This window comes from Penicillium manginii (assembly GCF_028828005.1).
Source record: "Penicillium manginii strain IBT 31320 chromosome Unknown utg000009l:1.0-3297300.0:1.0-3298630.0, whole genome shotgun sequence".
NCBI classification, from domain to species: domain Eukaryota; kingdom Fungi; phylum Ascomycota; class Eurotiomycetes; order Eurotiales; family Aspergillaceae; genus Penicillium; species Penicillium manginii.
The window spans coordinates 1,138,762-1,150,934 of NW_026643110.1; the positions used below are offsets into that span (position 1 = coordinate 1,138,762).

A 12,173-nucleotide genomic window follows, 5' to 3' on the forward strand; every position below is an offset into this window, starting at 1 on the left:
ATATGACGATGAGAGAAGAGAAATGGATGAAAGATGTACTCAAAAGACGAGGTTTATGCGGGAGAGATGAAAAAGAAGAGATAGGGATGGGAGAGAGTTGCATGAAGCATAGAGAGAGAAGGTGTGGAGCGGGTATATATATTTATTATTGCGGTATCCTTTGTTTACATTTACTCGTATCTTCCATCTCTTTCATTTAGATTTAGTGAATGGAAGGAGCAATTGAATTAATTCCTACAGCCCGTATTCATTAAATACATATGAATACTATATGTATTTTATATGTTATAGAAGTCCAAAAAATTAGTGCCGTGTAGAGTGATGATTAAAACTAGGGCTATACTTCACAACCAATAGAAGCTCGTGAACTAGACCTACCATGGGTAGAAATCGCGGAATAATAATTGGCCGAACGTGGGTCAAAAGTCACGTCATCTTTTTACCCACGCTTGGCTGAATCCCGACGTGGCTGGCTGGCCACCCGCAGCCCCGAGTCGCCTCTAGAAGGGTGAACAAGATAATAGCGGCATTTATCTTGCAGAGATACGGCCGAAGGTCACCGTAGACATCATATCATGCAAGGGCATGCAAACTGTGGGAAGAGCATGACATGAATTAATTACCAAGCAGTTCGACGACAACGTGGACATAAGCATTTGTGATGGAACTGGAGACATATTTTCCAGGACTCCATTGATCTGGACATTGGAGGGGAGAAACGAGGTTGTGATAAATTTGAAAGGTAATACCATATCTTAGCAGTAATCTATAGACAAGAGAAATTCTCGAGAACATCCAACGGCTTTAATAGGGGATTCGTGATGAAGAATGTCAGTATAGCGTCAAATGAGGACGCCAACCTGGCCACTGTGATTTCTGGAAGTCGCGCATCCCAGTAATTGAGAGTAACCTTGATGTCATTGGGCACTTGATCCACAACGACCACAATGTCATACTGTATTATCAGCGATTCAGCTATAGTACTAAAAAGAGAATAAAAAGAAGGGGGTTTGAATAGAACATACAGCCATAGGGTCAGTTAAAGAGAGGGTCCGGAAGTTAAGATGAGAGTCACCAATGGATTTCGGATCCGGGCTCGGGAACTGACGATGGTTGACCAGAGTATTGAAAAGAGGCCCTGACAATGCCTGTTCCAATTGTTCTAGAGCTGGAATTATGCCGGGGTGATGGCTGAGGGACTGCGCGTAGTCGCTCTGGACATCACCCAGGACATCGCCGAGAGAATGTTGTAACTTCAAATCCAGCCTGCAGACCAGCAGGTTCACAAGTGGACCGACGACCTTTTCTACCTCAGCGATGGGCACATCTCGCCCGGAGACTAGATATCCAAAGCAGACGGAATCTGTGCGCGTCCAAAAAGCCAAGGTCATTGCCCAAACGGATTTGATCAGAGTCGGGACAGTAATTTCGCCCTGTTGGCAGGATCGAGAGATGGCCTCAAAATCCTTCTTTATACTCACTGGGACGCTATGCAGATGTCCGCGAATATCTGTGTGTTGATGTGGGAAGAGGCAAGGTGATGCATTGAGGAAATATTCTAGCCAATATTCCATCGCACGTTTAGACGAAGCGTCGATATACTGGACATATTGGCTGAATTGGGGAGCGGGGTTCTCCAGTAACTCATTGCTATAGATGCGGCGCAGATCATCCAGAATAATAGCAGTAGAGGCAGCATCCCCCACAGCATGGTTCATCTGGCCGGTCAGGGTCACGACGTACGGTGTATCCTGGGTGAAGGCGACCCGATAGGGCAATTTTTTCAAGGAGTGACGTGCGGCTTCTTTGGTGAGAATGGCTTGAGTATATGCATTTTCCTCTCCAGTGGAAATAAAAACAGTGCGGAGAATTGCATGACGATCTATGACAGCCTGCCAAGCCTCTTGAAGATTGGCTGCCTGGACGCTGAAAGATTCGGATGTGATCTGCACGGAAAATCGAAGTGTGTATATCTCCTTCTCATGTAACTGTGCACAAAGCATCATTTGGGCGTACAGGGCAGAAGATCCTCAACGTCCGCTTCCGATATCTGCATGTGGGAAAGGGTATCGAGTACGTGACCAGCCAAGACAGGATGAGGAGCGGATATAATCTTCTCAGCTAAAGGAGCAGGTGCATCGGATTCTATACTTCGAGCCAGTCGGCGGATGGTGCGATGTTGAAAGACGTCTGCAAAACTCATTTGCAGACCGTCTATCTGTGCGCGCGAGGAAATCTTCATCGCAGCCAAGGAGTTTCCTCCGAGATAAAAAAAGTCATCCTCAACGCTGATTACCTCTGCCGGGGCTCCCAAAACAGAGGCATATATTTGCTGGAGTTTTGTCTCAAGACCTGTTGAAGGTATCACTGTTTCTTTCTCACCAACAACGTATTTCCACAGGTCTCGTGGGGATAGAGCGTTCAGAATATCGCGGAATTGCTGTCGATCGGCTTTGCCAGTCGGCCTCAAGGGAATCTGACGAACAGGGATAAAGGCCGCGGGGATCATATATCCTGGGATCAGATCTAGCATCCGTCGTCTGGCCAGACAAGCGCTCTGTTGGAACTCTGCCGTGTCTGGTAAGAGAATGGACGACGATCCGGTGTTGTTGTTGAGGCGACCGTCTTGCAAGACCACGAACCCGACCATGAGCGATTCATTTTCCACATACTCGACGACAAACTGAGAAGCGCCTGGAAAACATTGTCGAGAATAGTTTTCTACTTCACTTAACTCTACCCACTGGCCCTGGACCTTGACCTGTGTGTTCTTGCGGCCACAAAAGAGAATGGACCCGTCATCCATGTAGCGAACTAGGTCACCCGTCTTGTACAGCTTAGCCTGATACCCTGGACGCATCAAGGACATCCAGGAAGGACAGTCGATGAATGCTGCATTGGTTTTTTCTGGGTCTTTCAGGTATCCTTTCCCAACAATGGGCCCGTCAATCAGCAGTTCTCCCACAGTGCCTACTGGCATCAGTCTCTCTGGATCGTCCTGGCACACAATCCATGATACAGTCCCCAGACCTTTGCCAATACATTTAATTTCGTCTCCCTCCATCAACGCCAAAGAGCTATGGGACACACATGCCGTTTCCGCAGGGCCGTACGTATTTATCAGAGCCACATGTTTCGACCACGACCGAACATCACTGGCCGTGAGTGGTTCTCCGATGAGACACAATGTTTTGAGACAGGGCACACAGCCAGCCTGCAGGATTCGGGAAACAGATGGTGTAATCATCGCCCAATTTGCCCTAAGTTTCCGGATTGCAGTGCTCAGATCGCTCTTCACTTCGGCGTCGGAGGGAATACAGATGCATCCTCCCGCTAGGAGAGTGGCTAGATGATCAGAGATGCTAATGTCAAATGAGTAGGAGCATTGTTGGAACGTCCGAGTCTGCGTGCTCAAATTGAGATGCGGGCCATATCTTAATGCACTGCTAATAAAAGCCGAGTGCTGGATCATTGCACCCTTTGGGGTACCGGTTGAGCCTGATGTGAAGACGACATATGCAAGGTCCTTTCCACACCTTGCGGGGGGAATCCAATCTTTTGTGCTGTTCGAGTTACTGGGCAAAAGCTGTTCTTCTATCACAATGAAATCCAATCCAAGCTCTGTACACAGCGCAGCATTTTCTCTCGAGGTGAGAAGAGCCCGGGCACCGGTGATTTCGCATATACCCTGAAGTCGTTTCGAAGGCAGCGATGGGTTCAACAACACAAACGCCGCTCCTGCCTTTAGTACAGCAAGCATGGCCACTGGGGTCCAGCAGGACTTTTCGAGACACAACGGAACAATCTCACCAGGATGTACCCCGAGCTCAGCTAGATGCTTTGCCAAGCAGGAGGAATGGGTCGACAGTTCGTGGTACGTAAAGGAACCGTTCCACCCCTCGACGGCGGATGCAAGTGGCTGTGTCTTGGACTGTTTGTCTATGTATTCATGAATGCAGCCGTCGACTGTTTCTGGGGGAGAAATATTCCATTCCATGATTTGCCGTGTATCTCTGTCGCTCAACAGGTAGATCTCACTTAGGGGTTGCTGCGAAGAGGTCGCCAGGACATTGAGTGCCTGTTGAAACACGCTTGCGAGGGTCTGAGCCTGGTACTTGTTCAAAACAGAATCCCAGTATTTGATTCGGGCTGTGATGCTTTCACCTTGCATGATTCCGTCCAAGGCAATGTCATACTCGGAGTGATCGAACACATCGGTTGCCTCCAATCGTAGACTTCTCTCCGACATGGTTCTGTCTTCTATCACATTAACAAAGGATAGCATGGTATTGAATGGATGGCGGGAAGCAATGCCTAGATGTTCAAAGACCTCAGAAGCAGAAATCTGTTGGTAGGGAAGACTATCTGCGAAGTCTTTCTGAGCCTCCTGCAAGACATCAAGCAGCGAGTTTGTTGGATTGAGATCGATCGTTCTGACGACCATGTTTGTAAACAGGCCCACCGCATCCCATATACCTTCCAAGGAGTTTCTCCCAGCAACCATGTACCCGAAACAAACTGACTTCTGATTGGTGAAGGTCTGCAAGACTAATGCCCATGCAACCTGAAAGATATTTGCCATGGTGAGCCCGTATTTGTGCGATAAGTCGTACAGACGAGACGAAGCCTCAAGCTCAATCTTCATCGAATAGAAATTCGCAGACCTGCCAGGGATATTATTTTCTTCGTTATTCAAGGTGGGAAACTGGCATGGTATGCAGTCTTGCAGTCGAGAAGCCCAGTATGCCTTTGAATCTTCCCTGCAAAGATTTCCCTGGTGGATTATGTGTTGTCGAAAGGGCTGAAGGCTCTTTGAAGGAAGAAGATAATCATAAGCCAATGCAAGATCGCGCATCAGGATTTGAAGAGAAAGCCCATCGGCCACCGTATGATCAACATCCAGCCGACAATCGACTTCACCTGATAGCAATTTTTGCAATGTCATTTGTGCGATGGGAGAATTTGATACTGCGCCGTGCATTGGCTGATCATCGAAGCTGTTTAAAGCCCTAGCCGCATTGTCGGCCTTGGAAGGACTCAGGACGAGTTGAATATATTTGTTGATATCTCGGGGATGAGGGACAAACACAGTCCGGAGGGCTGGATGACGGCGGACCACAGCAGACCAGGCATCTTTCAGACGTTCAATACACACTTTCTCCTGTTGGTTATTTAGACCTGCCCTCCACATGGCGCGGACTTTGTAGCGTGAGGGCATCACTGCTTGGGCGAGCAACATTCCTTCCTGGATCGAAGAGCACGGGTATGCGTCACAGAGCTCAACATGCTTTGTGATACCTATCTTGGGGAAGTGCTCAGTCTCCAGGCGCTTTAACTCTTCATACTTGAGATGGAGAAATGGAAAGCTGACTAGTGTGAACATGGTGCTTGCCTTAATTAAGTCATTTAATATCTCAGCGAGGTTTTGTTGGAATTGGAAAAACCATTGATTTAGGAGTTCTGGGTCCCCAAAACATCGCTGTATGTATATGTCAGTTCTATGGTACCGCTGTTTTGCGTGCCTGTCGCGACAAGCTCCAGTAACCCTGAACAGCGGGAATAAGGTGTAGAATGTTTAGGATGAGACCCGTCAGGTTGACCCATTGATGCATCGGATGTAATGAGATTGTGAAGCAAGATGTCGACGGTCGCCAGCGATGGCAGAGCGCGAGCCATATCATCAACAAGGGACAGCCAAGCACTGTCCCTGATACGCCGGACAAGATCTAAATTGCTCAGGCGCCCAAGGTTCCTGGGGCCTGGGCAAACAAGTATGGAATCAAAACGTCCAGCGGCATGAGAGAAATCGAGAGACGGGTTGGCTATGTCTCGTCCATTAATCTGAGCCGCAATAGACGGCGGCTTGCGATCGCAAAACACCAGATTGTATGACCTAGTCAGTGCCGCCAGGACGATTTGCCACGGTCGGACTTGTAATGACTCGCAGCAATCTCCGAAAAGAAGATGGCAAGTTTCACTGTCCAGTATGGCAGTCTGTCCACGTAGATGCTTGCTTTCGTGGATGAGGATGTTTGAATCATAGTCTCCGCCTGCCCAACCTTCGGATGCTAATTCCTCTAAGATGTCGTTTGTTTTGACCCTCTCTTGTATGAGATCACACCATTTCTGAAAGCTGGGCACATCACGGAGTGTGTTCCCCGATAGTAGTTGTTCTAGATCACTCTGAAGAACAAGCCACGAGAGACTGTCCAGAATCATGTCATGGGCAAATAGAAGCAACATCTGTTTTCCTCCTGCACGTTGAATCAGATAAGCGCCGAAGACTGGGCTTGCGTAGGGATCCAACAGCCTGATGCCCGTCTCCCGTAGGCATTCCAAATCCTCGACCAGCTTGATCTCGCGCTCTTCAAAGTGAAATACCCCGTCTACGGCATCCATTACCATCTGGCGGGCTTCACCGTTTTCCAACACCACAAATCGGGCTCGTAACGTAGGATGTCTGGTTAAAAGGGATTGAATCGCGTCTGCCACTTGGCTGCTCTTTTGCTGCTGCTGTAACTCAAGGACTAAACTCGACCCAGTAGACGACAGTTCCCCCGATAGAATGTGCCGCTGAGCGGGTGTTAATCCAAAAAGCAAATTCTGATCGAAACCACCGATCTTTGTGTCGAGTCTTACTTGGGCCCTCTGTGCAAGACTTGCAATAGTAGGCGCCTGGAAGATATCTTGGAGAGTGACTACGACCTGTTCTGATTGGCACTTGCGCACAAAAACCATCGCGGTGATGGAGTCGCCACCCAACTTCAAAAAGCTTGCGCTCACTGCTATGTTGGCATATTCGAGCTGCAGAGTGTCTGCCATCAGACGGACCAGGCGTTTCTCCATTGGTGTCGATGGGGGCACCATCTCAGAAGGCTGGCCGTACATCAACTTGTCGAGTTCTGCCCGGGTCAATGCACTGACTTTCTCCCTTAATGCTCGTCGGTCCACCTTACCGGTTATGGTCGTGGGTAGGGCCGCCAGTAGCAGATAGACCGTTGGCACCATAAAGACAGGAAGACTTCTTCGCAAAGATGAATTGATCAGCTGTATCCTGGCTTCAAGGAAAGTGGGGAGCGCGGCAAAGCCGTGCCCATCCACCAACTTGGGGCCTAGTGAATAGGCATCCTTGGAGAATAAAAAGGCGGCCAGCGTCGGCGTGCTGCTCTTGGGAAAGACCAATTCCACGAATATGTCAAAGGATGAACCGAGCTGAGGCCGCATTGACAGTTCGATCTCTTTCAAATCCACTCGCTGACCACGGATCTTTACCTGAGAATCTTTGCGGCCGAGGTGATTGATGGTACCATCGGTGTTATATCGTGCGAGGTCTCCGGTCTTCAGGAGCCGCCCTCTACCGGAAAAGGTGGTAAATTGTTGCCGCCACGCGGGCCACTCGACAAAAGTTGCTGCTGACAGCTCGGGGTGGCTGAGGTATTTCCGGGCGATCCCCGGACCTTCGAAGAGCAATTCCCCCACGGCACCCACCGGGGCGAGTTGATGATGGTCATCAGGGCTCACCAGCCACAGTCGACAATTTGAACTCTGCCCCACGTTCCGGGGATTGGAGTCGCGGGTGACAGCGCAGCGAAAGGTGAGGACGCCGGCATTTTCGGACATGCCGTATGCCTGAACGAGGTGGACTCGGTCTGCCCATCGGTCCAGCAGAGAGGCGTCCAACGGCTCTCCTCCAACTGCGAGCATTCTTACCGTGGGGAGCATGTCTGGGGAGGTAATCTTCGCCAGGGATGGTGGGAGGACCAACCCGGTAGTTCGCATGCGGCTGATGGAACCGATCAGGTCGTTCTTCCATTCGTGATCGGACGCGATGCACAGCACACCACCGGTCAACAAGGCGGAGAAGATCTCCAGGTAGGAGGTCCCGAAGACGAAAGGGGCGAATTGGAAGATCCGATTGCACGTCGCGTCAAAAGGCCATTCTCTGCCCAGGGGGGATCATTCCGGCCAGCGAGCCGTGATCCATCAAACAGCCCTTGGGTGTACCAGAGCTGCCCGAAGTGAAGACCAAAAATGCCGGGTCATGCAGCCCGTTTGGAGGTTTGAATACATCAGTGGGTGAATTACTGGGGATCTGCGATAGCAGGGTGGGGTTGACGGGGAGAACTGGGGTGTGTGCATCGTTGTCGAACAGCAGCTGTTGCTGTGATGCAGAGGTCAAAATCAAAACGGGACGAGCCTGCGACAGGAGTAGCTGTCGATGAGCTGGGGGGTGGGATGGATCCAGGAAAACAAAAGCTGCCCCCGTCCGGATGACAGACAGCATGCCGAGTACCGCCCAGAGAGACTTCTCAAAGCACAGCGCCACGACCGCGTTGGGCCTGACGTTCATCGCCTGTAGATGCGCCATCAGCTGGCCAGTTAATCTATCCAGCTCGCCGTACGTGATCTCGCCATCCCAAGAGCAGATGGCCGGCGCATCGGCCTGCGATCGACAAATAGGCTGCAGCAACTCGTATACCGACGTAGCCGGTGGGCTGGGAATCGGATGACACTCGTTCCAGCGGGCAACCTGGGCGAGATGTTGTTCATGGAAAAGACTGATGGCTCGCATATCCTGGTCCGGATCTGCGACAATCCCGCAAATGGCCTGCGCCGTAGCAGCGGCGACGAAAAACGCCTGGTGCTCATCCACCAGTCGCGGATGAGACCGCAGAGAGACGCTGCGGTTGGTAAAATCAACGAGCAGCCCGATCAGGCACTTCTGATGAGTGGTCAGCATCCGATGTATCTCCTTCCGCTTTCTATCTCTCTAGTGTGACCTACACTGCATTGAACGTCGTCTTTAGACAGTAAGAGTCCACTGTTGATCTGGTTGTGATGATAACTTTGATACAGCAGTTTGGAGGGTGCGCTGCAATCATCGAGCAATTGCTTCACAGCTTCTTCTGGTCGAATGGATGCTGTAACAACGCGAGTTGACCTCTTATCGTTTGATCCTCTGCAAATCAGAAACGCAATCTCTTCTACTCCAGCGAATTGATACAACACCAATGCCCATGCCGCACCCAACAAGGCGCACACGCAATCTTCATTCTCTGCGGGAAGACTGGCTTCCCAACCGGGAATTGGGATTGAGATATTTTTCCCGGGGGGGATCCGTTGCTTTATACGTGCTTTGATTCAGAACTGGAAACATGCAAGGTGGTAAGGTTCCAACGTCTTCTGTCATATTGGAGTGTCTGCGTTCCAGGAGGTGCACATAGAGGGAGATCTGGGCGGGAATACAGAAGTATATCTACAATCAGAAGAAGAAGGTCACGGTTATACTAGAAGGATATAATGGAGTAAAAAAGGGATTTTCAGCTCTCAACATAGTTCGCACTGACCGAAACCGAAACCGAAGATCTGTCTTCTCAGCCTTGGGAAGTAAAAAAGCAAATCAAGGCAATTTTTACTTGCTTTCTCTCCTGCAGAACAACCCATTATTTTACATTTCAAAAACCACTAGTTGTTATCAGCAGAGTTTACCAAAAAAAAGTTAAAAAAAGTTTATTCTTTTTATCCTTCCAGTGCTACGATGCTAATTGCCACTACGGAGTAGTGAGAATTCCTTTGTACCAGGCCAGGCGATCTCATTTGGCAATTGGCCCATGACTTATGGTTGAGCTCCAGCCACAGTCAGTACCTAGGGGCAAATTGGGGGGGGGGTTGAAAATTTGAGGTTCAAAATAGTTTTGTGAGGATTATTTGTAATGTAAACAATCACAGCCACCCACAACCTTCACGCAACCCCTATACCACCTACATCTGTAGCAATACCGTCATTGCCAACCTGGCTTGCCACTAAGTAGTCATACTCTTTGTATCCATTACAGCCAATCGCTCCTATCCGCGTGAATGGAAGCGACACAGAGTGGGGAATGCAGGTTTGGTGTTGATCTCGAATTTGATCGCCTGCTCCCGTCCATGATATGACAGCGCGCTGAATCGCTGCAGAATGCGCACCACCGTGTACTCCATCTGGAACTGTCCGAATGCCTGGCCCGGACAGACTCGAGGGCCAAAGCTGAATGGCACATATTCTCCATTCGGGGGCGTCCAGTTCCCCCAGCGATCAGGCCGCCACTCATCCGCATCACTGCCGATAGAGGATGCACATCGCCGTTGCATTCCGATGACCGAGACAACTGGCGAGGATCGAATGTTACACTTCCTGCATACCGGGGCCTCATATCAATCAGGAGCACTTACACGCTACATTGCCCTTAGGAACAACGATAGCTTCTTGACCATCCGCGCCTCCTCCGGTAGGCAGCGTGGTGTCGATCAGGGCTTCCCGAAAGTTGAAACCGACCGGAGGATGGAGGCGCAAGGATTCGCGGATGACGTTCTTCAAGAAGCTCATCTGGTCGAGATCTTGCAGACTAGGCAGGCGATCATATCCGATACTGTGGAATTAGGGCCGTTCTTGTGTGCATTGGAGAAGGTATCTCACCTGGAGGCAATCTCCGTCCGTAACCTTTGCACCACTTCTGGATGCTGGGCAAGATGATAGAGCGTCCAGGTAATGCCCGTCACCAATGGGTCCTGCTGCCAGTTAATGGTTGAAATGACAAGAATAAAAACAGATGAATGACCTTTCCGGCGAGCAGGAGAATCAACAGAAGCTCTCTGGTTGGCTGATCTGAAGGTCAGCGATGTTCCATGGTGAAAGAGGACAGCCCACCTTGGACTCGGCAATACTCCGGCATCGCTCTGCATTGACCGAATCATCGATGAAGAGATTCGAACCCTGGGAAGGACTCGACATCATGTCCAAAAGAGATTCAAGATATGCGTCAATCTCCTTTTTCGCATTACGGGAAATCAGCCATCCCACCACGGCTCCGATGGGGCTATCATCATTCTCTTTAGTAACAGCCACAGTCAGGACATTTGTTTGACGCACCCAACAAACATCTGAAGGGTGCCTGCAAATCCGATTATGTGTTTTGCCTTCCGAAACTTTTCATACATGTCAATATCGGCCACGGTTTTCTGTCCTAGAAATCGATGGAGAGCCACATTCAGCTGAGCCTTGTCGACGGCATCGTACACATCGATGGGGTCGGGACTGGATGCAATGATCTCTAGAAGCTGTTTGACATGGCATTCGGTGATTCGGATATCCGACTCTTTGATCGAAGCAATCTATCGCTATTAGTTTGTTTTGTGTCCAGTATGTAGATCGGACCGTCTTTACATGAGGCCGAAGATATTTTCTCCTCTCCCTCCATGCCTCCCCATCGGCTAGACGAGAATAAATCTCAGCGGACATCACGGCCATTTGCCGATAGATTGCATGCTCTTACCCGTAAATATGGTGTCCCTAGCGAAATGACCGAGGGATTTCTGGGCGATATCGCCTTTGCCATATGCTTTGAACTGCCTTTCGGATCAGCATTGCTAGTAGAAAATAGGGTCATGGTATCGACTTGTGAGGTGAAGATGGCTTTGATGTTTTCCGGCTCTTCCGTCAAGATGTACCGGGTGCCAAAGATGGTCATTTCGGCCGTGTGGCCAGGACGGTCAAGACAAACCGTCATCCATTCATAGAAATGATTATGTTTGATATGCTTGACAATTGTTTGGAGGGTGAAGATTCCTGGCTGGTTCAGAATGCAGCTGCTTTCCGTCAGGCTGGATCGATCTTACCAAAAGGACCACCGGGTGTTACTCCTCGTGCCATGGGGGATGTGCGCCGAGCTTGAAAGAATAAGGAGACAAGCAAAGGGGACAACGTCATCAGTAGGGGCCATTTCCATGTCTCCAATACAGTGACTGCTACTGGAATGGCCGGGTAGATCTGGAATGGAAATGTGGCATTCATGGTGCAGAAGTTGTTTGAGAGAGCACTTGCCGACTGACATTCAACCTTTACTTATTTCATTTTCTTTGCGATCTGCACAAGAGGCAAAAGCTTGTTTTAAACTTCAATGATCGACAAGTGAGCCTCTTGTCTGTATGGTCAGGGTTATAACATGGCGTTACAGCTGTCGTCGCATCGAACAGGTTAGCGATCTGCTAGTTACACAACATATTATTGACTATCTAGCTATTTAAGGATATAATATAGTATTTTGAACCTATCCTAGCGAGCTTTTACTCCTCATAGTCCTCATGATATCGAACTCAACCGATTAGCTGCCGTAGATGAATGTTTTTTTCTAGCT

At 49.6% G+C, this 12,173-nt stretch overlaps 2 protein-coding genes across 2 annotated transcripts; both read right to left on the reverse strand.

Moving 5' to 3' along the window:
- Window positions 1-766: 766 nt before the first annotated feature.
- On the reverse strand, window positions 767-8,740 carry N7533_012190 (nonribosomal peptide synthase; the record flags this gene model as incomplete). Its single annotated transcript, XM_057108840.1, has 5 exons — window positions 767-955; window positions 1,026-1,988; window positions 2,036-5,460; window positions 5,508-7,940; window positions 8,005-8,740. The coding sequence occupies 5 exons, from the start codon at window positions 8,738-8,740 to the stop codon at window positions 767-769; spliced, it is 7,746 nt and encodes a 2,581-aa protein (XP_056953941.1).
- A 1,106-nt stretch (window positions 8,741-9,846) lies between these two features.
- Window positions 9,847-11,830, reverse strand: N7533_012191 (cytochrome P450 alkane hydroxylase; the record flags this gene model as incomplete). Its single annotated transcript, XM_057108841.1, has 8 exons — window positions 9,847-10,148; window positions 10,213-10,409; window positions 10,457-10,548; window positions 10,599-10,640; window positions 10,688-10,856; window positions 10,910-11,151; window positions 11,313-11,605; window positions 11,656-11,830. 8 exons carry the CDS (start codon window positions 11,828-11,830, stop codon window positions 9,847-9,849), a joined length of 1,512 nt encoding a protein of 503 aa, XP_056953942.1.
- Between the last annotated feature and the right edge of the window lie 343 nt (window positions 11,831-12,173).